The 23,494-nt window shown below is 61.9% G+C and overlaps 1 protein-coding gene across 6 annotated transcripts in view; it reads left to right on the top strand.

Annotated features, from left to right (window-relative positions):
• GTF2IRD1 (GTF2I repeat domain containing 1) overlaps positions 1-23,494 on the top strand; it is a 92,850-nt gene that overhangs the window by 45,142 nt on the left and 24,214 nt on the right. For all 6 annotated transcript variants that reach the window (XM_070064517.1, XM_051835434.2, XM_070064515.1 and 3 more), the window contains 14 exons: positions 219-308; positions 1,420-1,503; positions 2,495-2,678; positions 7,761-7,786; positions 8,220-8,328; positions 9,118-9,155; positions 9,524-9,604; positions 9,968-10,057; positions 16,601-16,648; positions 17,277-17,342; positions 17,549-17,732; positions 20,883-20,932; positions 21,107-21,163; positions 22,115-22,198. In XM_070064517.1, the coding sequence (XP_069920618.1) occupies positions 219-308; positions 1,420-1,503; positions 2,495-2,678; positions 7,761-7,786; positions 8,220-8,328; positions 9,118-9,155; positions 9,524-9,604; positions 9,968-10,057; positions 16,601-16,648; positions 17,277-17,342; positions 17,549-17,732; positions 20,883-20,932; positions 21,107-21,163; positions 22,115-22,198 (1,191 nt within the window). The remainder of the gene's footprint in view (positions 1-218; positions 309-1,419; positions 1,504-2,494; positions 2,679-7,760; positions 7,787-8,219; positions 8,329-9,117; positions 9,156-9,523; positions 9,605-9,967; positions 10,058-16,600; positions 16,649-17,276; positions 17,343-17,548; positions 17,733-20,882; positions 20,933-21,106; positions 21,164-22,114; positions 22,199-23,494) is intronic.

Here is a 23,494-nt window from a genome sequence, read left to right as displayed (position 1 = left end):
CGGGCGCCAGTGTCCCGCTCTCACGCACCAGGCTTCCGCTGCCAGATCCGGGACACAAGGACTCAGGCCTCTGGTCCAGGGGCTTTGTCTCACGGTCCTGATTGCAGGGCCCCAGTCCAGGGGCTGCCTTGCCGGGGACGCCGCAGGGGTGCCCGTGCCCCAGGGGGTGGGACCTGGGGACCCACCCGGAACCTGAACCTCTCGTCTCCCTTGTCCAGGACAGAAGCCCCCCGGGCCCGGTGGGCCGCTCATTCAGAACGTCCATGCCTCCAAGCGTATCCTCTTCTCCATCGTCCACGACAAGTCAGGTGGGGCGGCGCCCGTGGCGGCACCCCGGGCTCCGGGGCTGGGGGGGTGGTGCTGGGCGGGGTGGGAGAGAAAGGAGGGGCAGCTTGTGCAAGGAGTGTAGCAGGCGTCTGTGGGTGAGTGGGAGTCTGGACTCGGCGGTTGGGAGGGGGGAAGGCTGCCGGCTCAGGGTCCTGCGTCAGTTGCAGCCAGGATGTTGTCCTGGGGCAGGGGTCCCAAGGCCCAGCTCACGGTGTGGCCGGCACGCCCCCACCTGCTTTCCTGCGGAGTTCCTGACCCCAGGGAGGTCAGGAGGGAGCTCCAGGCGTGGCAGTCCCTCCCGCCGTGTTGCGGCACTTGAATGCCAAGGCATTTATCAAAAACGTGTGGCCAGACTTAAAATCATCCCCACAAGAATCCCCTGTGGTTTTGGGTGTTTTTTATTTGTTTGTTTTTTAAGATTTATGTATTTATTTAAAAGAGTTACAGAGAAAAATGATACATAGATTTTTCCATTCGCGGGTTCATGCCCCAGATGGCTGCAACAGCCAGGGCTGGGCCAGGCCAAAGCCAGGAGCTTCTTCTGGGTCCCCCACGTGGGTGCAGGGGCCCAAGCACTTGGGCCATCCTCCTAGCTTTCCTAGGCCATTAGCAGGGAGCTGGATGGGAAGTGGAGCAGCCAGGACTGGGAGTGGCGCCCATATGGGATGCCAGCGGCCATGTGGACAAGAGGCAGACGCGGCAATCGGCCCTCACTGGGTGATCTCAGGAGAGATCCCCAGCTCCTGTGGGCCTCAGTCTTCCCTCTCTGCAAAATGGGAATGAATGCAGTTCAGGGTCCTCATCAGGGAGTCATAGGATCAGACGACACTGAACGCAGGTGGGCGCTGGGTTACAGCCACTGCCGCCCTTAGGAGCTGGAGTGAGCCCAGGGGCCACTCCTGTTGGGAGTCTCAGGTCGGGCGGAGGCTTTGGCCTCGTGGGACAGGCCACAGGTTGGGGCACGGGGGAGAGCCTCAAGGTCACGAGAGGTCAACCCAGCCCGGGTGGGCCCCGGCCAACAGAGGGGGCCCGCGGAGAATACAGCGTGGGGCCATCCCGCGGGGCCTCACTGGCGCCCCCTCGCTCTGATAGAGAAGTGGGACGCCTTCATCCGGGAGACGGAGGACATCAACACGCTGCGGGAGTGCGTTCAGATCCTGTTCAACAGCAGATACGGTGAGTGCGCATGCTTGGTGAGTGGGCGGGGCCCCGCGGCCCAGCCCGCCCTCCCGCAGGCAGGCGCCCCACCGGTTGGACGGTGATTGTGTCAGTATCTCCCTTCATGTTCTTCAGGGGGCGGGGCAAGCTGGGCACAGATGACCCCTGACCTGGGGAACCACCGAGGGCCCTGACTGTGCCCTGTTGGTGCCTTGTGCTCACCAGACCCCCCCCCCATGGCCCACCATGCCCTCTCCCCAGCATGTCTGGGATTCCTTTTGGGGGGCAAACTCCTCATTGTTCAAGACTTGGCTTGCTCGGGGATCCCCTCCTCCAGGAAGCCTCTGGGCACCCCGAAGCCCTGATGCACCCCTCTCCGTCCTCGGCTGTGGACTTGCCCCTGACTTGCGCCCTCCCCTCCCTGCCCTCTGCACCTGCCATCCAGCCTCGTTCCGTCACTGAGGTCCTTCCTTCTCCCTCCCTCCCTCCCGTGATCCTCACCACTCACTGGCCCAGTCACTTCCGTCCTGATCACCTACCTTGTGCCTAGTGCAGATGTATCTGGACGTAACGCCACCTACCTGGTGACCAGTGGATGACAGACGGGGCGGGGGGCGGGGGGACTGTGCTACACAGATACAGCCCGGGAGCCCTCTGAGCAAACACTTGAAGGGGGGAGGGAGAGGGACAGGGGTGTCTGGGAAGGTAGCTGAGCAGGCAGGAGCACATGCAAAGGCCCTGAGGTATGCGCCTGGTGTGCAAGGCACAAGGCAGGCGGCAGGGCCCGGGGTGAGGTTGAAGCGAGCAGAGAGGTGAGAGCGCCTGGGGTCCCGTAGACAGGACCTGGGAGATGGGAGCCCGTGGGCGTGCTCTAAGAGGAAGCGCCATGACCCAGTGTCCCAGCAGGACCCAGCATGGCACTGGTGGGGGGGGGAGGGTGACCGTGGCCCCGGACCCCGTGCGTCCTGCAGCCTCGGTGTCCCGCTCAGCCTTGCCGTTGCCCTTCCAGCGGAAGCCCTGGGCCTGGACCACATGGTCCCCGTCCCCTACAGGAAGATCGCCTGCGACCCGGACGCGGTGGAGATCGTGGGCATCCCGGACAAAATCCCTTTCAAGCGGCCATGCACATACGGGGTCCCCAAGCTCAAGCGGATCCTGGAGGAGCGGCACAGCATCCACTTTGTCATTAAGAGGTGCGGCTGGGCCCGGGGGAGGCCACGAGGGGCCAGGGCTGGCGAGCGTGGGGTACCCAGACTTCACCGGAGAGCCAGATGGGCCCGGCAGGAGTTCCCAGCTCCGGCGCAGGCCTGTCCAAGGATCTCACAGAAAACGGAGGTGCAGCGCCAGGCCAGGGACAGGGCGCATTCCTTTCCTGTCTCTCTGTGTCCGAGAGGGCTCCCATCCACGGGTTCACAACCCCCAGACACCCACCATGATGGGACCAGGGCTGAGCTGGGCAGAAGCCAGGAGCCTGCAGCTCCATCCGGGTCTCCCATGTGGGTGCCAGGGACCCAGTTCCTTAGCCATCACGTGCCGCCTCTCTGGGTGCGTGTTGGCAGGAAGCCGGAGCCAGGGATCAAACCCAGGTGCTCCAGCGTGGGACGTGAGGGTCTGATCTGGTGTCTTACCTGCAGGCCAAGAAGCCGCCCAGGAGGTTCTTTTTTTTTTTTTTTTTTTTTTTTGACAGGCAGAGTGGACAGTGAGAGAGAGAGGAGAGAGACAGAGAGAAAGGTCTTCCTTTGCCGTTGGTTCACCTTCCAATGGCCGCCGCGGCCAGTGCGCTGTGGCCGGCGCATCGCGCTGATCCGATGGCAGGAGCCAGGTGCTTCTCCTGGTCTCCCATGGGGTGCAGGGCCCAAGGACTTGGGCCATCTTCTACTGCTTTCCCAGGCCATAGCAGAGAGCTGGGTTGGAAGTGGAGTGGCCAGGACTCGAACCAGCGCCCATACAGGATGCTGGTGCTTCAGGCCAGAGCGTTAACCTGCTGTGCCACAGTGCCAGTCCCTGGGTTCAGTTTTGAGCTGTGTTGGGATTTGCTGTGGATCATGTGGCGGGGGCGGGGTGGTTAGGGAAGCAAGGGGGCAGGGACCACCACGTGGGGCAGACGAGCCCCAGCCTAGAGGGCTTGAAAGAGATCTGGTCACTGGTTCACTGGTTCAATAGCTGGGGCCAGGGGCTGGGCCAGGCCGAAGCCAGGAGCCCAGAATGCCATGTGCGTCTCCCAGGGGCCCAAGCACTTGGGCCATCTTCTGCTGCTTTCCCAGTGCACTCGGAGGGAGCTGGATGGGAAACAGAGCTGGCAGTACTCAAGCCAGTGCTCTGCTAGGGGAAGCTGGCATTCACGCTGGCTTCGCAGGCAGCAGCTTAGCCTGCCGCTCCACCACACCAGCCACTGACTTGGGCTTTTTTTTTTTTTTTAAAGTTACAGAGAGATAGAGACAGAGAGAGAGGTCCTCCATCTTCTGGTTCACTCCCCAAATGGCCGCAACGGCTAGAGTTGTGCCGATCTGGAGCCAGGGGCCAGGAGCTTCTCCTGGGTCTCCCATGTGGGTGCAGGAGCCCAAGGACTTGGGCCATCTTCTACTGCTTTCCCAGTCCACAGCAGAGAGCTGGATCGGAAGTGGAGCAGCTGGGACTCCAACTGGTGTCTACATGGGATGCCGGCCCTGCATGTGGCGGCTTTGCCTGCTACGCCGCAGCGCCAGCCCCTACCTTGGGACTTTTTTTTTACTACAATAGTGCGGAAGCTGTTTTCTGCTCTCAACCTGCTGTTCAAGAAATTGCATGCACTTATCCAAACTTGAGTATAACATGGGCTTTGTGTTAAAATTTGTTATTATTTATTTATTTCCTGAAAGGCAGAGTTATAAAAAAAGGGGGGAGAGACAGAGAGAGGTCTTCCATCTGCTGGTTTACTCTCCAAATGACCTCAGCGGCCATGGCTGGGCCAGACTGAAGCCAGGAGCCAGGAGCTCCTTCTGGGTCTCCCATGTGGCTGCAGGGACTGAAGCACTTGGGCCATCTTTTGGCTGCTCTCCCAGGTGCATTAGCAGGGAGCTGGATCGGAAGTGGAACAGCCGGGACTCAAACCGGTGCCCGTATGGGATGCCGGCACTGCAGGCGGCTGCACTGGGACTCTGGGCCCTTTGTTAAGGGGTTTGTGCCCCACTGTGGGCAGATGGAAGCGTTCTGAGCACCTAAGTGCACGAGGCTACCTGGTGTGTGGGGTGTGAGGTGTGGAACTACGTTTTGGTTTACGAGATTTCCAACTTGGGATGGGTGTTCTGGGACACGGCCCCATTGCCACAGCGAGGGGCAAATGCATCGCCCCTGGAGGAAGCAGGTCGGGGATGGGGGAAGGGCAGGTTGAGCTCCCTTGGAGGAGTTCAGTGAGTGGCAGGTGCTGGGGGTGGGGGGCGATTCTCAGGGGCCAGGCTGAGAAGAAGAGAGGAGAGCTGTCCCCGGACGTGGACAGGGGAGGGAGGCAAGAGAGGATCCGCACAGACCCCAGGTTCCCTGATAGAGGCTGGGGGGTACTCTGAGAGGAGCCCCTCACCAGGGAAGCTGGGAGGGAGCCAGACCTGTGTGGGTCAGCTCCAGCCTCATCCAGCCCCGGCCCCAGGATGCGGTGCGTGCTGTCTGCCCGCCTGCCTGCAGGCCCCCCCCCCCTGGAGCTCTGCCCTCCCACGCCCCGGACTTGAGCCGCTTCACCTGCCCCTGCCACTCTGGCCCGCAGCCGCCCTGACCCCCAGCCGCCCTGCCACCTGTCTCCACCTTCCAAGCTCACCTTCCTCTGCTGTCCTCATTCGGAAGCCATTGTCACCCTCCAGGGGGCGAGTGTCTCCCCCACCCCACTTAGTGCCACCCTTGCCAGCTGTCTCATCTGCAGGCTGCAGCCATGGGGCCGAGTCTGAGCCATCTCTGTGCCCTCCTTGATAAATGGCGCTGGAGGAGAACTGAAATCCATCATGCTTCCTCCGGGCAGTGCTTACTTACAGTCTAGCTCAAGTCTCTCTTGCTGCTGCCCAAGTCCATTTCCCTCCTTTCCTTCCTGCCCTGCCCTGAGCTCTGCTGAGGGCTTCCTGAAGCAGCGGGCACCGTGCCTGCCTACCCCCGGGGGACACTGCCTGATGCCGGGGGGCTGCTCTCTCATGGGAGAAGTCGAGGGCGCGTCCAAGCCCTGTATTCCCCCGTGCCGAAGCCTGCGAGGCTTCCTGGAGGAGGAGCCCACTCACCTGCATCGTGGGGCGGGCAGCTGCTCTCCAGAGCCTGTCAGAAGATGGATCAGATACCACCCCCTCCCCAGGGTTTTCAGCGTGCAAATGAGAGCCAGTCCCCATCACGGACCTGACAGGGAGCGGGGGGCTCCGTGCACAGAGTCCTCGCTGACTCACTTCCCCCTGAGCCCCCTGACACGCACTTGGTGTCGGCAGCCCAGTGGGACATCGGTCGTAACTCGTCCCAGCCATGTGGCCTCGGGCCGCTTCCTTAACCGCTCTGTGCTGCACCTGTCTTTGTCTGAGCCGTGGAGACTGAGTGACCGGACGTGGTCAGGTGCAGGGAGCGGTGGCTGCGCTTTCTCTATTATCTACTCCCTCCCCACCCCCCAAGCCCACCACTCAGGCACTTGACATTGTCCTGACAGGTGTCAGGATGGCTTAGGGGCAGCCAGAGAGTAGTGTCTCCAGGCCTTGCCCCAGGGGTCTCGGGGTGGGGCAGAGCATGTGGGGTCGGGGTGAGGTTAGGGATGCCCTCACCATGCCTGTACCCCCCAGCCCCGACTCATGCCAAGCTTGGCCTCCAAACCCCCAGACCTGTCTCCCCTTCCCCCTCCCCCCCGCAGCAGCAGCCTCAAGGCGCTGAGGCCACACCTGCAGCAGGTGCTGCTTATACAGGTAGGGAAGACTGGGAGAGCATTCTAGAACTGTGGTGATTGGGCCAGTGCCGCGGCTCACTTGGTTAATCCTCCACCTGCGGTGCCAGCATCCCATGTGGGCGCCGGGTTCTAGTCCTGGTTGCTCCTCTTCCAGGCCAGCTCTCTGCTGTGGCCCAGGAGGGCAATGGAGGATGGCCCAAGTGCTTGGGCCCTGCACCCCATGGGAGACCAGGAGAAGCACCTGGCTCCTGCCATCGGATCAGTGTGGTGCGCCGGCCGTAGCAGCCATTTGGGGGGTGAACCAACGGAAGGAAGGCCTTTCTCTGTCTCTCTGTCTATAACTCTACCTGTCAAATAATTAAAAAAAAAAAGTTTAGAACTCAGGTGGCGCCTACAGGCCTGGTGATCGCCCCTTGCTCAGCGCCCATCTGCTGCAGCCGGGGCAGCCCTGTGGGCATCTGAGCTTCTCCCTGTCATCGTCCGCCCCGGCTGCCCCCAGGGAACCATGAAGCCCCTGCCCCACGCCTTCTGCTCAGCACTCCTGTACAGCAGCCCCCTTGTCCCCAGGCTGCTCCGGGCCTCGCAGAATAGAAAACAGGAAGTCCCGTTCAGGGTCCTGCCCGGGCTCTGCCTCCCTCCACACTGGCTGTGGGGGCTTTTGTTTGCATTTCCTGCTGGGCCCTGAAGGGGGCGCTGTCAGGCAGGGGCTTGACATTGATCCCACCTCTGCAGCCTGAGCCTGGTGACCAAGGCCCTGCTCCCTTGTCCAGCCGCTGGGTGGCACACAGGCTGTGCCTCTCAACCCCCTGTCTCCAGACACCAGCCTGGCAGAGGCTGAAGCAGGTGGGCCATCAGGTGCCCCCCCACCCACCTGCATTCCGACCTCGCTTGACTGAGCTCCCTGGGGTCTTACCCACATGACTCTGCATCCCAAACAGCCCCGGCCCCCAGCCTCCTCCCTTCCAGCCCCTCCCCACTCCCCCCGCCCTCTGCCGTGATCAGGCCACACCCCCACCCTCCATGCCATACCTGCAGAACCTCTCACCTGTGCCATCTCACCTGCCAGCGCTTCTTGCTTGGACCCCCTGGGCCTCTGAGACACACACACAAGGTCCCATGGGAAGCCCCAAGTGGCTGTGACCTGTGGACAGGTCTGCTTTGTACTGGCCCCCGCACCTACCCCTGAGTCAGACCCAAGAGGCATCGGGTGAAAGCCCACGGGACAGGTGAACCCTTTGCTCACCATCAGGTGTGGTGCGGAAGGGGCCTGAGCCTTGCGAGGCAGGGAGAAGCCCCTCCAGGGCCACCCAGGGGTGTGCACGGGGGACTCAGTGGTTGTCACTGTGCCACACCTGAGGCCTGGGCGCCATTCTCACACCTGTCTCTCCTCTCCTTCCAGGATGTTTGATGAGCGAATTTTCACAGGTAAGTGGGGACCCATTCTGAACCCCACAGGGTGATGGCCCCTGATGACCTTGAGCTGACTTTGCTCTGGCCTTGAGTCTGGGCAACGGCTTCAGTGTCCAGGCACGGACAACATTTGCTGGCCGCCCCCGAGGAGCCAGGTTCTCCTCAAAGCTGCAAGCGTGTTTTATTCCAAGTCGGTTTAATTTTCAACACTCCTGTGCAACCAGTTCTGTTCCCATCCCCACGTCCCCATAAAGGGACCACAGCCTGGTACACCCAGGAAGTGTGGCCCCTGAGCCCAGCCCAACACAGCAGGCAGGTGGATGTCCAGCTGGGTCGGGGGAGAGGCAGGCTCTTGTGGGGGGGGTCCCAACTCCGGCCCCGCCTCCCACCAGCCTTGAAGCCAGGGATTATGGGAACATAGTTTGCACACCTGTGCCCTCCCCCCTAGGGAACAAGTTTACCAAAGACCCCACGAAGCTGGAGCCCGCCAGCCCACCAGAGGATACCTCCGCCGAGGTCTCCCGGGCCACCCTCCTCGACCTGGCTGGCACTACTCGGTGAGCCCCTACCCTGATGACTGTCCACGGACACCCACGCACTGTGAAAGGCAGGGCAGTGGCCAGATGCGGTCACCTGCCCTCGGCACGCAGCCTGGACGCCATCCACCAGGGTCCACCGCCCGGGTTCTGAGCCCCCTGCTGATGACAGTTACACAGCACTGTGAATGTATCAAATGCCCCTGAACTGCACATTTATAAAAATGACTAAAATCGGGGCCAGTATTGCGGCACAGTGGGTTAAGCCAGTGCCTGCGACACCAGCATCCCCCATGAGCACTCATTCGAGTCCCAGCTGCTCCACTTCCGATCCAGCTCCCTGCTGACACACCTGGGAGAGCAGTGGGAGATGGTCCAAGGCCACAGGGATGGGCCACTCAGCCCAGGCCTCCCGCCGTAGTGCTCTGGGAGAGAGCGAGGGAGCTGACAGAACCATCAGTCCCAGGCGCTCTGCCTAACCTGCCCCCTTCCAGGCCGGGGGTCCTACCAGCTCAAACCCTGCAGCAAACGCCTGTCCAGCCCCCACTGTGCAGCCCTGGGGAGCCCCCAGCGAGTGGCGAGCTGGACACCTGGCAGGTTCACCCCACAGGACAGCAAGCAAGAGTCTGGCTGGGCGGACGGTGGTCCCGGGAGGCGGGGTGCTGGGGGTCTCCATGCCCGGCCCAGGGAGCCCCTGGGCTGATGTGCCCATGGCGTGCTCTGAATCGGTGGCTCTGACAGCCATGGTGGGCACGCAGCCGGACAGGGAGACACCACGGACGCCTGGTCATCGCCCGCCTTCCTTTCCAGGTTGGACAAGGGCACTGTCTCGGAAGACTGTGGACCAGGTGAGGAGCAGCAAGTGCCTGGCACGTGTGACCTGGCCTGGGGGAAGCGGCCTGCTGGGCACGCCCTGGGGGGCAGGGAGAGCCTGGGGCAATGTAGAAGGAAGACCCGCCCCCACCACTTTTCTTGGGTCTGTCACCAAGCAACTTCTAATCTGGGGGCCTTAGTAACACAGGGCCACCAGGCTTGGCCTGAGAGCCCGCCTGACCCCCGCTTCCTGGTCCAGGCAGGAGCCAGGGGGCTGATACTTTTCCTAGGGGTTCACTAACAAGTCACAGAATGTTCTGGAATGACCCACCCTGCCCGGCCATGCTCGTGCCCAGACCTGACGGGACCCCTCGTTTCCTCCTCCTCCTCCTCCTCCTCGCAGGAACCTCCGTGGAGCCAGGCGGGCTGAGGCCGATCAAAATCGAGCCCGAAGATCTGGACATCATCCAGGTGACCGTGCCAGGTGAGGCCCAGGGCCCAGGGGCTGCTGCGACCCGAGCCGCGTTCGCAGGTGCCCAGCCACACCTGTGCTCCCAGCTCCGGCCCGCCCCTCCCTGGCCTGACCTCCCTGGGGTTTTCCAAGGCAGGGAAAAATGTTAGAGTGAGAAGACCCGGCACCCCCACTCTCCACATCTGCACAGAGCGGGGTGCCCTTGACCCTGGAGGCTCAGCCTCGGGGTGAGCTCCAAGAGCCCACAGGACGCCTGGCCCCTCTGAGTCCCAGAACCAGGCCTGTCTTGGGGCCCCTGTTCTGTGGCTGGACCAGTGAGGGTGGGCCCACGGGGCAGGCGGAAGATGCCCTGGTCACCTGGAGTTTCGTCCCCAGACCCTTCTCCAACCTCGGAGGAGATGGCTGACTCCATGCCTGGGCACCTGCCCTCGGAGGATTCCGGTTATGGGATGGAGATGCTGACGGGTAAGAAACAGGCTTGGGGGGTGGGGCGGGACCTGCGGGGTGGCAGGCATGTCTGTTAGGGGACCGTGGCCCTCGGGAAAAAGGCTCAGGACCAGAAACCGCTCTGGGATTTTTTTCCCAGGTTTCCTCTCATTTTGGACCCTGTGCAGATACATAGCGAGCTGTCTTGGGCTTGGAACCCAAGGGTCAACAGGCGATGCGTTCATTCCGTCCGTGCCTTCTGCACGGGGCCTGAAATCCATTTCATGCCTTTTTTGTTTGTTTGTTTGTTTAGCAATTTTTTTAAATTTTTTTTTTTTTGACAGGCAGAGTGGACAGTGAGAGAGAGAGACAGAGAGAAAGGTCTTCCTTTGCCGTTGGTTCACCCTCCAATGGCCGCCGCGGCCAGTGCGCTGCGGCCGGCGCACCACGCTGATCCGGTGGCAGGAGCCAGGAGCAGGTGCTTCTCCTGGTCTCCCATGGGGTGCAGGGCCCAAGCACTTGGGCCATCCTCCACTGCACTCCCTGGCCACAGCAGAGCGCTGGCCTGGAAGAGGGGCAACCGGGACAGAATCCGGCGCCCCGACCGGGACTAGAACCCGGTGTGCCGGCGCCACTAGGCGGAGGATTAGCCTAGTGAGCCGCGGCGCCGGCCTTGTTTAGCAATTTTGTGCACAAAACAGTTTCCGCGTGCGGGATCTTCCACTTGCAGTGGCGTCAGTCACGTCGGTGCTCAGAAAGTTCTAGACTTTGGAGCTGTTGAGCCTCCTCACTGGTGGGGGTGGGGTGGGGTGCAGCCCCTGTGGGTTCCTGGCTGCTGGAGGGGTCCAGCAGGGCCAAGTGGGCTCTGGTCCCGGGCTTGTTTAAAGATACTCAACCTGTGGCCGGTGCCGTGGCTCAGGCTGGCTTCCTTTCAGAAAACCGGAAGTTGGCTCCGCTATGATATCTTTCCCAGGAGGCCCCAGGGCAGATGAGCTCATTATTTTATCCAGCAACTCTTTATTGAGACTGAGCACCAGGCCTTGTACAGGGTGCGGGGGGCGGGGGGCAGTGCCGTGAGCAGACAGAAGCCCCTGCCTTGGTGCAGCTGACTCAATGCAGAGAGAGAGTCGGGGTGGGGTGGGGTGTGAGGGGGTTGATGCCCCTGAGGGACACCAGGCTGGGAGGGGAGGTGTCAGGGGCAGGAGAAAGGGGTGGCCCTGGAACCAGGGCAGTCGGAAAGGACCTCACTGACAAAGCGGGACAGAGACCTGAGGAGGCCCCGTGCAGGAGTGAGGGAGGAGCTTTCCAGCGAGCACATCACGTGCAAAGGCCCTGAGGCAGCCTCTGCCCCGTGAATCCCAGGGAAAGCTGAGGAGCCAGGGAGCCAGCTGCTGGCAGTCGTGGGGGACCCCGAGCAGGGCGGGCCCTGGCCTTGGGGCTGAGAACAGGCTGCAGAGTGCTGGGGACAAAGGAACAGACTCCTAGGATAATCCAGGTGGGGGGGGGGGCACAGCGGGAAGGGAGCAGGGCCTGTGTTTGTTTTGTTTTGTTTTTGAAGATTTTATTTATTTATTTTTAAGGATTTATTTATTCAGGGGCCAGCACTGTGGTGCAGCGGGTTAAAGCCCCTGCCTGCAGTGCTGGCATCCCATATGGGCGCCGGTTCGAGTCCTGGCTTCTGCACTTTCGATCCAGCTCCCTGCTAATGCACCTGGGAAAGCAGTGGAAGATGGCCCAAGGGCTTGGGCTCCTGCAGCTGCATGAGAGACCCAGACGAAGCTCCTGGCTCCTGACTTCAGATCAGCTCAGATCCAGCCATCTATGCCATTTGGGGAGTGAACCAGTGGATAGAAGATCTCGATCTCTCTCTCTCTGTAACTCTTGTTTAAAATTAAAATATATATAAATTTATATATGTAAAATATATATTTATTTATTTAAAAAGCAGAGAGAAAAATCTTCCACCCCCTGGTTCACTCCCCAAATGGCTGCAATGGCCAGAGCCTGGAGATCCGAAGCCAGGATCTCACGTGGGTGCAGGGGCCCAAGTGCCATCTTCCACTGCTTTCCCAGGCATGTTAACAGGGAGCTGGATCGGAAGTGGAGCAGTCAGGCCTCGAACATGGTGCTCCTGTGGGATGCCGGCATCACGGGTGGTGGCCTCACCTGCTGTGCCACGATGCCGGTCCCCCCCCCCCCTTTTTTTTTTTTACTTTATTTTGGAAGTGTTCAGAAACACACACAAGTGTGCCAATTGACACGTACCCCGCAGGCAGCTCCAGCAATGACCCACAGATAACTGGTATAGATGATAAAAAGAGAAAGTACGGGCATTGAAAGCTTTGAGAAAAGGAGAATGGGATGGGAATGAGAGCCCTGAGGGCGTGGCTGTGGCCGGAAGTGACATCAGCGCCCGGGAGCCTCAAGGGAGCCAGGCCCAGAAGCTTCCGGAAGCTTCCAGAAGCTTCCGGAAGCTTCCAGAAGCTCGTGGCATCCTGGGGCCTGTTCTCCCGTGTGTGCATGAACCAGAGTTTCACGGGGTGGAATTTTCCGTTTGGAGCATCCTGTTAGTACCTAAAACGTTTCCAGTGTTGGTGCATTTCAGGGCGTCTGATTTTCGGGCGAGGGACGCTTAGCCGGAACCTCCTGGGGGAGGTGGGAGGGGAAAACAGGAAGTGGACCAAGGGGATTTGGACCGGAGGGAGCTTTCTGCGGAGGTCTGGGGCCCGGATGCCAGGAGGCTGCCGCACCCTGACCCGGGGGGTGGGCGCAGATTTGCACTATCCTGTGTCCCTTTCTGCACTTTGTTCAGTTTTTACCCAAAACACACAAATGACTGGAACAAATAAATCAGGAGTATCCTGCAGGCCCCGGCGGGTGGTGCGGAACAGCCCACTCCTGCCCTCCCGCCACGGGAGAGTGTTCTGGAAGCAGACGGTGTGGGCGTTCATTAACGAGGGGGGGCATGCACTCAGGCTGAGCCCCCGGGGGATGGCACCCCAGAAGTCGCAGAAGGCGGAGGCCGGGGTCACACCACCTCCAGGCAGTTGACTGAGTCTCCCTGGGCATGGTTCTAGAACCACGGTCCAGAAGGAGGGATCCGGTGCGGGGTCCCACGTGAGGCACCACTGGACCCTGGCCAGCAGCTAGCTGCGCCCCGTCCTCCCCTGGGAGGGGTCTAGGGGCGGGGCTTCTACCACCATGCCCTTTATGCCCCGGTCAGTATCCATGGGAGAAGCCACTGCCACATGGGCGTCAGGGGAGGGGGTTGTCAGGCACAGCCTGGGCGCTGGGGTCCCAGGAGGGGGCAGGGGTGCCCTGGAGTTCAGCGTCTGTGTATGGGAGGGGCAGGGAGGGAGGCTGAGCCGGGTGACCCTGCCCTTCCTCTCCTGCAGCCTCAACAGGGGCCCTTCCAGTTGGGGTGGGGTGCCCTGGCCTTTATGCCCCCTCCTCCATCAGTCAGGGTGCTGTAGCTTTTTTGCTGGCTACACTGGAGCTGTCCTTTTTAGGTCTGGCCTCTGAGAGCCATCTGCTGTGGGGGCCACAGGTGCTTCCTGGGCCCCGGATGTGGGCGAGGCCTCTGGTCACCCACCAAACAGGAGAGCAGGAGACAGTAAATACGCACACACAGGAGCAGAGTGTCAACACTTGCCCCTCTCTGTAAGCAGAGACTTCGAGCACATGGGACGCTGGGTGCCCACACAGAACTGGAAGAATGCAGATGGGGGCCAGCGCTGTGGCACAGCCAACGAAGCCACTTTTCCCCAGGCTGTTAGCAGAGAGCTGGGTCAGAAGTGGAGCAGCCGGGACTCGAACCAGCGCCCCTATGGGATGCTGGCAGCGGCTTCACCCTCTGCATCACAGCGCCGGCCCCAATGTGGCGCCTTTTCTGTTATAAAGGTTTCTCCCCAGGAAAATGGCTCAGCAAGGCAGGGTCACCTCCCCAAGGCCACACAGCCTGGCGCTGAGTTAGGAATGTCAGGTCTTTGGGACCATGCAGATTAGCAGGATGTGTAGACATGTGTGCACGCGTGCCTGAACTCTCCCGTGTGCTGTAAAAACAGGTGATGCGGAACCTTGTACGACGTTCAGAGAACACTCCCATGGGCACCGCGTGCTGCGTGCCTGTCTGCATACGGCTCACGTGTGTGTGTTTTCTCCTTGGTACAAACTGACCCCATCTCCTGCGCCTCTGTCTGCGCTGGCACTGGTCTTAGGGCATCAATGCCACCTGACTTCTCGTTACCCACTGTGGAAGCCCATGGGGCAGGCAGCCTGGGCAGGGCATTGCTCGGGGAGCCCCAGGCAAGTTCCCCAAAACACATGCACAGCTCATCCTCTGCTGCCTTGGGAGGGGCCGGTTAGCCTGAGCCAGCTTCCTTCTGAATCGAGAGCCCAGGAACAAGGCTGGCCAGTGCCCATAGATGCCCAAGGGGGGACCCCGGGGGATGGCAGAGTCTGACCAGTCACGCATGGCTGCTTGCAGGTGCACAGCTCACGGCCAGGACAAGCTCCCCGGCCGAGTGTCCCCTCTGCTGACCCTCAGGCCACCTTCTAAACTTAGGCCCGTGCTCCTGGGGTGACACCTGGAAATACTAAGAAGGCAGCTTCTCTGGGGAATGCCAGAAGCTGTCCCCAGGACACCAGGATGAGGCTTTGAGTGTGGTTACTTGGGGGACCCCCGGGAACAGCGGCAGTGGCTGGGAACAGGGCCGGGTCCCACCGTGGGTGGTGGAGCCACTGGCTAGGCAGGCCAGAGTGGGCACAGCTGAGCTCTGGGGGAGGGTGCTCCCCATTGTCGCTGAGAGCTGTGTCTCCCGGTGTTGTCTCTGCCCACTCCACTCACAAAGCCAGGATGAAGCCTTTGGCGGGCACGGCAGGCAGCGGGCAGACCCTCACATCCCATAGCAGCCCGGGTTCCTGTCCCAACTCCGCTCCGGCCCCGGCTTCCTGCTAATGTGCACCCTGGGAGGCAGCAGTCATGGCTCAAACATCCGGGTCCCCGCCATCCGTGTGGGAGACCTGGATAGAGTTCCCAGCCCTGGCCGGCTATGGCAGGTGTTTGGGGAGTGAACCAGCAGGTGCAAGATCTGTCTCTGCTTCACCGTGTTTCATATGAACTAATTAATAAGTCAGTTTTTTTAAAGATTTATTTTATGTATTTGAAGGACAGAGTTACAGAGAGAGGTAGAAATAGAGAGAGAGGTCTTCCATGCACTGGTTCACTCCCAAAATGGGCACAATGGCCGGAGCTGTGCCATTCCGAAGCCAGGAGCCAGGAGCTTCTTCTGGGTCTCTCACTTGAAAGCAGGGGCCCAAGCACTTGGGCCATCTTCTACTGCTTTCCCAGGCCACAGCAGAGAGCTGGATCGGAAGTGGAGCAGCTGGGACTAGAACCGGCGCCCATATGGGATGCAGGTGCTTCAGGCCAGAGCTTTAACCCGCTGTACCACAGCGCCGGCCCCTAAATAAGTCAGTTTTTAAAAGAAGCCTCAAGCAGGCCCATGTTCCCAGGGTCTGTTGAGGCAGGGCTGGCCTTTTCCCACTGGTACTGGGGCATCAATGGAACCCTCCAGAACCTTCCAGCTCCAATGATCCCAGCCACGGACTCAGCTTCCCTCAGTTGATTCTGAGCAGGGCTTGATCCCCGTGGCCTCCCCCGTGCCCTCCCTCCCCACAGCCGGAGCCCGGCTCTCCATGCCCATCGTCCCTCGGTGCTGCGGGACCTGGGGTCCAGGCTGCTGCTCCTCTCCCGGCTCCGTCGTGGCCTACATGGGGCTGGGGGTTAGTCCTGCACTTGGAAGCAGTGGGAATTGTTAGGCGCCAAAGCCAGAGCTGCAGCCCCCCACCCCCTGGGTCCCAGCAGCGAGAGCCCTCGCCACCTCCCTCCAGCCCCAGTGACAAAGGCTGCTGAGCCGGACCCCCGGCCCCCTGCCAGCCCCTCACTCCTCCCCTGCTCTGAACTTGGACTTCATCCCCCAACCCAAACCCCATATGGCTCCCCCCTGCCTGGGTCCCTCCAGCAGCCCTTTTCCTGGATGCTGGGCTCCAGCAGGAAGCCCCTCGCCCACTTGCACCCCCCCAAGGCCAGCAGGGGACCCCCCCACCTCATCCAGACCCCCCAGCACTCACCTCCCCTGCTGCTCACTGTTCCTGTAGGCAGCCTCTGGGAACAAGGTTGTGCCACCATTGCAAGTGCAGGCCAAAGCCAATGGCGCTTTGTCAGAGGCCCCTGGCCCACGCGTGCTGGTGCAGCTCCACGCCCCCCAGCAGCCTCTCCGTCTGTCACTGCCCCACTGTTTTCTGGCAGCGACCTGGAGAGAGACCTGGTCTTGTCCCCACCACAGCAGGGTGGAAGGAAGGAAGGAATGCGGGGGCGTGGTTCCTGGGGGCTCGTGCCAATGACCTCAGCCTGCCGTCCTCACTGGGAGGCCACAAGGGCACCTGACCCCATCTGGGGGGTGCTGTGCTGGGGTCCGGGGTCAGGGGCCGTCAGCCAGCTCCTCCCCACTCTGGCCTGATCTTAGTGGTGCCGGGGCCAAGAGGTGATAACTGTGGTGTCTGTCCTCTGTTCTCTCGCAGACAAAGGCCCCAGTGAGGAGCCACGGCCGGAGGAGAGGCCAGTGGAGGGTGAGTCCCCGCCCCTCCCCCACCCCAGTACCCCCACTCAGCCCTCACCTTCCCTCCATCCTGGGCCTCTTCCCTGGGTCTCCCACACCCCGGCTTGGAGAGGGGCGTCCTGTGGGGCTGCCAGGGGTGGGAGGGGATCTGAGGGGGAGGTACCTGGCAAGGGGCTTTGTAGGACGTGGCTTGGGGTTTTGTTGTTACGCACACCCTACCGCTTTGAACAGAGGTCTGGGGTCTGAGCCTGGTCTCCCTGAGCAGGTAGAATTTAGGTCAGAAAACACAAAACCGGCTTTGTGTCTGACAGACCAACCCGGAAGTGTCACTTCCCCCAGACCTTGTGGGCCAGGTCCACCTGCAAGTGGTCGTGAGCGTTAATACTGCCCCCTGGTGGCAGCGTGCGCAATTTGCAGGCTTAGCGCGCACTGAAAGGCCCATCCATGGCCCTTCCTAGGCCCCCCGGGAACCTTCCACCTAGCCCCGATTTCACAGGTGGGTGTGTGAGCCCGTGTGGAGCTTCCCTGTCCACTCCCGCCACGGCAGCCTCAGGGCCCTCCCCGCCGGGCGCAGAGCTGAGAGCAGGGAGCTGCCGCCATCCCCAGGCAGGCCCGGCTGACCGGCCTTTGCCCTGCAGACAGGCACGGCGACGTGATCCGGCCGCTGCGGAAGCAGGTGGAGCTGCTCTTCAACACGCGATACGGTGAGCGGGGTGCGGGGGCCCCTCCTCCGCCCGCCCGGCCTGGCCCAGCTGCTCCCCGGGAGGGCTGGGTTAGGGGAGGGGCTCCCTGGCGCGTGTCCACGCCCCCTTCAGCGCCGGCAGCCGGGGCGACAGCTGGCAGCTCTCGGGAAGCGAGCAGAGGTGGCAGCGGGCGGGTGGGCGGGCCTACAGCAGCCGTGTCTCCGCAGCCAAGGCTATCGGCACCTCGGAGCCCGTCAAGGTGCCCTACTCCAAGTTCCTGATGCACCCCGAGGAGCTCTTCGTGGTGGGGCTGCCTGAGGGCATCTCCCTCCGCAGGCCCAACTGCTTCGGCATCGCCAAGCTCCGGAAGATTCTGGAAGCCAGCAACAGCATCCAGTTTGTCATCAAGAGGTGAGGCCGGCCAGGTCCCCTCCTGGGCGCTGGGGTGGGGAGGAGGGGGGCAGGGGCACTGCTGGGCTGGGCCGAGGCTGGGTCTTGTCGTAGGTGATGTGTGGCCGCAGCTGGGCAGACACGGGGTACCCCAGGCCTGCCAGACCCAGAGCTGCCGCTAACACCACCGTGCCCTTCTCAGTTTGCCTCGGTGCTGAGTGTGGCTGTGCCCACCGCTTGCCCGTTGTCAGGCAGGTGCGCAGGTGTCCTGGGCCAGGGTCCCAGGAAGGGAAAGGCCGGGCAATGGGTTCTCCAGGACCTTCTGTTTGCCTTGGACGTCTCGTTTTTCTCGGTGACAGCCAGCATGTGTAGCCTGCGTGCCTCCTGCCGGAGAAGGGGGGTTATTGAGTGTAAAGGGTGGGGAGGGCCAGGCTGGCCTGTGCTGTGTCTGCTGCTTCTGGGTGTTACTGGAATGATCTAGAATTTGAGGTTTGGTTGAAAGCGACAAGGAAGAGGATACTTTAAAAAAAAATTAAGGCACAGTTAGAGAGACAGAGAGGTCTTCCATCCGCTGGTTCACTCCCCAAATAGCCACAATAGCCAGGGCTGGGCCAGGTGGAAGCCAGGGGCCAGAACTCCATCCGGGTCTCCCACGTGGGTGCCAGGGTCCAAGCACTTGGGCCATCTTCTGCTGCTTTCCCAGGAGCATTAGCAGGGAGCTGGATTGGAAGTGGAGCAGCCGGGACTCGAGCTGGCGCCCATGTGGGATGCCAGCGTCAGGCGGCAGCTTTAGCTCCAAAGATTGTTCTCCTGGGGACATCGACGATACCCAGACCCTCGCATCCCCATGCACGCACAGATGGCCGACTGCTGATGAGGACAGCGGAGGGGGGAATGGGGGAGGGGTGTCCAGCCCCACCACGTGCCGACCTGCAAAGCAGCCTTGAATGCCACAGTCCTCAGCTTGCCAATTGCACAGAATAAAGTCACGGGATCATGTCAGGTCGAGATAAAAGGGGCTGTCACTCAGGGTGGGGGGCGGGGAGGAGGCAAAGACCTGAGGGAGCGAGGTTAGCAGAGGGAGAGCATTGGGGCTGCAGGAGCAGCACATGCAAGGGCTCTGTGGCAGGGATGCGTCTGTGTGGCCGGCGCCACGTGGACCAGGGAAGAGGGAGGGAGTGTTAGAACAGGGCCAGATCATAAGGCGTCTCGGGCCCGCTCAGAGAGTCTGCATTTTAAGAGACAGAAACATCTTCTATCTTTCTATCTGGTGATTCATTTCCCCAATGGCCTGCAGTAGCCGGGGCTGAAGCCAGGAGCCCAGAGCTCCCTCCGGGTTCCCCCATGTACTTAGCCAGCACCTGCTACCTCCCAGGACATTAGCAGACATTATTTGAGAAGTAGAGTTACAGAGAGAGGTAGAGACAAAGAGAAAGGTCTTCCATTCACTGGTTCACTCCCCAGCTGGCCACGACGGCCGGAGCTGCACCAATCTGAAGCCAGGATCCAGGAGCTTCTTCTGGGTCTCCCATGTGGGTGCAGGGGCCCAAGGACTTGGGTCATCTTCCACTGCTTTCCCAGGCCATAGCAGAGAGCTGGATCAGAAGAGGGGCAGCTGGGACTCGAACCAGGGTTTTAACCCCCTGTGCCACAGCGCTGGCCCCTAGGAGATTTTGAGGAGACTGGGACCTGCTGTGGTCGTGTGTGTGTGTGTGTGTGTGTGTGTGTGCGTGTGCGTGTGACTCCAGCTGCAGGCTGAGGGGTTACACCTGGCACACACAGTCAGCCTTACGAAGATGGGGCTGCCAGCAGACCAGTTGCTTTCTGGCTGGGGGCTGGGAGAGAAGCAGGGACTGACGGCTCCAGGGAGGGGCCAGGGCCAGGAATGGCAGCCTAGGGGCCGGGCTGCTCCCTGCCTGTGTCCCCGGCAGCACCAGGGCATCAGCAGCTCCTGGGCACCTGGCCCCTGCTCTGGTTGGCCCACGAGCAGGTCTGCAGGCCAGGGCCGCATCCCCTCTGCTTATTTTGGGGCTCGGGGCTCTGTGCTACCCCGGAAGCACCAACTGTTGGGGGGTGGTGATGCCCAAGTCTGGCTCCTCCCATTTTAACCCCGTGACCTTGCACGGGTGGCTCTGGTGTTAAAGTGGGTGGCGGTGGGGGAGCAGGTGCCGTAACCACTCTGGCCTGTGACATAGGAGCCCTGCTCAGAGACGTCACTCTGCCTCCTGGCCTCAGTTTCCCCATAGTGAGAGGGGGACCAGAGGCAGGCATGCAGGGCAGGGCCAGCCTCCCCCTTGCAGCCCTGTGAGCGCCAGCTGGGTGCCAGGAGTGCCTGTTCCCACGGCCTCATCCCCTGGCCACCGAGACCCTGGCCTTGGTCTCACTCCTGGTGCTGGCCCTGGTGCTGGCCCTCTGCCCCATGGCAGCTGCACACTGGCAGCCTGAGCTCCCCAGGGCACAGCTGGATAGACGCCGGGGCATTCAGGATCAGATCCTCCCGTGGCAGTGGCCCCGTGGCTTCTACCCTGGCCATGGCAAGTAGACACAGGGTCTTCAAAGTTCCCGGAGATGGGGCGTTGCCCAGCGGGTAAAGCTGCCGCATCCTGTATCAGAGCGCCGGTTCGAGTCCCAGCTGCTCTGTCTCTGCTCCACCTCCTTCTAACGTGGCAGGGAGACACCGGGTGAGGGCTCAAGTACCTGAGTTCCTGCCACCCACACAGGAGACCTGGGTGGGGCTCCTGGTTCCCAGCTTTGGCCCAGCCCCGGCCATTGCAGCCATCGGGGGAGTGACCCAGTGGATGCAAGAGTCTCTCTCTCTCTGCCTTTCAGATAAATAACTAAATCTTTTAAAAGTTCACAGAAATCTATGTTACCCAGAAATCGTGCAAAATTTTGAAAATTTCCTGCACCAGAACTCACTTTATCTTTTACTTCTGTTTTTCCACAAACTTTTGCAAATCCCTCCAGACGGCATCCCTGAGCTGAGGGCGTGGCCCTGGGCCCGCCCAACCCCTCCCCCCACCACCGACAGGGTGGGCCGCACTCCCAGCTGAACCCCCAGGTCCGTGGGAGGCCCCAGGCGTGCACCACGCAGAGCCAGGGCCTGGGGCTCAGACAGGACGGGGCAGTATTGGGGCCCCCGGCCACCGCCCCACTTGTGATGTTTTGCAGGCCCGAGCTGCTCACGGAGGGAGCCAAAGAGCCCATCACGGACGGCCCAGGTACCTGTCGTGGGCCGGAGCACGAGTGGGTGCGGGGTGGGGGGCCGGCCTCCGCCTCCGCCTCCTCCCCCTGCCTCTTCTACCCTGGGCCCAGCCCCTCCTGCCACCCCCACCCCCACCGATGCCACCTGGGGGTCCCAGGCGCACCCTCCTCACCTGGCTTCTCCCCCCCAGAGCGGGACTCCGGGGACTCCCTTGTGGACGAGAGCCTGAAGAGACAGGGCTTTCAAGGTAAGGTTAAGCTCAGGGTGAGGGCGGCTGGCCTGGTGCCGTGACCTTGACTTCTGGGGGAGGGGAGGGCTGTGCGTTTGTTCCATGCCAGCGAGCAGGTCCCAGGGGAGGCCCCGGAGTCTGCCCACCCGGTGTCCCACAGCCGGCTGTGCTGTCAGTGACACGAGTGATGCGAGGCCAGGGGGGCTGCCTGGAGGAGGAAAACCAGGACTAAGCCGGGAGGGGTGGGAGGCAGAGAGCCAGGAGGGGGAGGAGAAGGAAATGGGGAAGGGCTGCGGGTGAGGCGGGGGGACAGGAGGAAGGGGCCAGGGACTCTGGGAGGGACAGGCGGTGCCCTGAGCAGCCCCCCGTGTGGGGGGCAGGTGTGGCTGAGAACAGCTGGCCTTGTCCACAGGGGGCGAGGATGCCCGTGCGTCCCCAGGTGATGGCGAGCCTTGTAGCCGGAAGGGCCAGTCCCTGGAGGTGGGGGAGCCCAGAGAGAGGCCCCCAAATCTCAGGGGCCACTCCTGAGTCTAACTCCTTCCAGAAGGTTCTATGATGAGTGCCCGTGCTCACACCCACCCTCCCCACCCCCCTCAGCAGACAGAAGCTCCCAGGACCCCCGCCCAAGCATCCAGGCGCCCTCTCCCCGAGGGTCATCTCACTGTGCGAGGAGGGGGAGGGGCAGGAGGCTGTGGGGGTCTGGGGACCCCTGTGGTGCGAGCTGATGCCTGGGGTGACCTTACGAAGTGTCTTCCATGTGTCAGCCTCCACCGGGAGCTGCCGGGCCAGGGTGGCTGTGTCTGTGGGGACCACACCTGCCACCCCGTCCGGCGGCACCGCCTGGCCAATCCTGCAAGCGTGGGCGCTCAGCCTCGGCCCCACTCCCGGCCCCACTCCCGGCCCCAGAGCGCCCCCTGCGGGTGGGAAGCCGTGTCCCTTCCCAGCCCGTGACTGTCTGTCACTCCACAGAGAATTACGACACGAGACTGTCACGCATCGACATCGCCAACACGCTCAGGGAACAAGTTCAGGACCTGTTCAATAAGAAATACGGTGAGCGGTGAGCCGTGCGCCCGGACCCCGCCCTGGGGGGAGACGCACCCCCACCGGCTGTACCCTGAGCCTGGGAGAAGAGGGGTGCCTCCTCAGACTGGGGGCCCGGGAGGGCTCTCTGAAGAACCCTGGGATGGACGGTCAGGAGGTGATCCAGCAGAGCACGAGCAAGGGCTGGGGGTAGCGTGTGCAAAGGCCCTGGGGCCTGTGCTGAGAGGGCCCTGGGAGCTGCAGCGTGGGTGCGAGGTGCTGCAGGAGAGCAGTGGCCCCAGGGAGCTGGCAGGCCCTTGGAAGGAGCCGTGGCATCCGTCGCCTCCCTGGGTTCCCAGGAGGATTGTGCCAGCTCCACGCTGCAGGCCCCTGCAGATTCCATGTCTGTCCTCGCGTGGCAGAAAGGGCAAGGCCGTCCCCTGAGCCGTTCCGCTGCCTCCTTGTTACCCCTGTGAGAAAGAGCGAGCGAGCTCACATGCCCTGGCTCACCCCCCAAATGCCCTCCAGGGCTGGGGCCAGGCCAGGCTGCAGCCAGGAAGGCAGGGCCATCACCTGCCGCCTCCTGGCTAGCGCCTTAGCAGGAAGCCTGAGTTGGGAGCACAGCCAGGACCCAAGGCTGGCCTGGGCCTCTATTCCCACAGTGTTGGCTGCACCACAGGCTGGCAGAATGGCTGCGGTACGGCCAGCCATACCAACTACATCCCTGCTGCCTTTCCAGGAAGGAGAGGGCTGGCTTCCCCTAGAATCTGTGTTTGTTTTATTTGGGGGGGACAGGAGAGGAAGGGAGGGAGAACCCTCTCCCATGCTTAGTTCACTACCTGGTTGTATGCAACAGCCCCCAGCTAGGGCCAAAGCCAGACACCACAAACTCCATCCGGGTCCTCCAGGTGGGGGCCACCTCCTGGGATCTGTGTTAGCAGGAAGCTGGCATCAGGAGCCAGGGCCAGGGCTTGAACCCGGGTACCTCTGATATAGGATTGGGGGCACCTTAACTTCCCGCCCACTGGGTCAACCCCCCACCGACCTCCGCAGGCTTTTAAAGGAGCTGAGTGTGCGGGGTGTAACATGCTTGGGATGTCTCCATCCCATAATCAGAGTTCCTGGACTCAAGTCCCAGCTCCCTGCCGATGCACACCCTGGGAGGCGGCAGTGGCAGCTCAGGTCCCTGGGCCCCTGCACCCACGTGGAGACCCGGATGGAGCTCTAGGCTCCTGGCTTCAGCCTGGCCCAGCCCTGGCTGTTGGGGGGCATTTGGGGAGTGAATCAGCACATGGAAAATCTCTCTCCATTGTGTTCTCTCTGTAT

Source organism: Oryctolagus cuniculus, chromosome 19 (assembly GCF_964237555.1).
Source record: "Oryctolagus cuniculus chromosome 19, mOryCun1.1, whole genome shotgun sequence".
Classification (NCBI taxonomy): domain Eukaryota; kingdom Metazoa; phylum Chordata; class Mammalia; order Lagomorpha; family Leporidae; genus Oryctolagus; species Oryctolagus cuniculus.
This window is presented reverse-complemented; position numbering and strand designations above follow the sequence as displayed.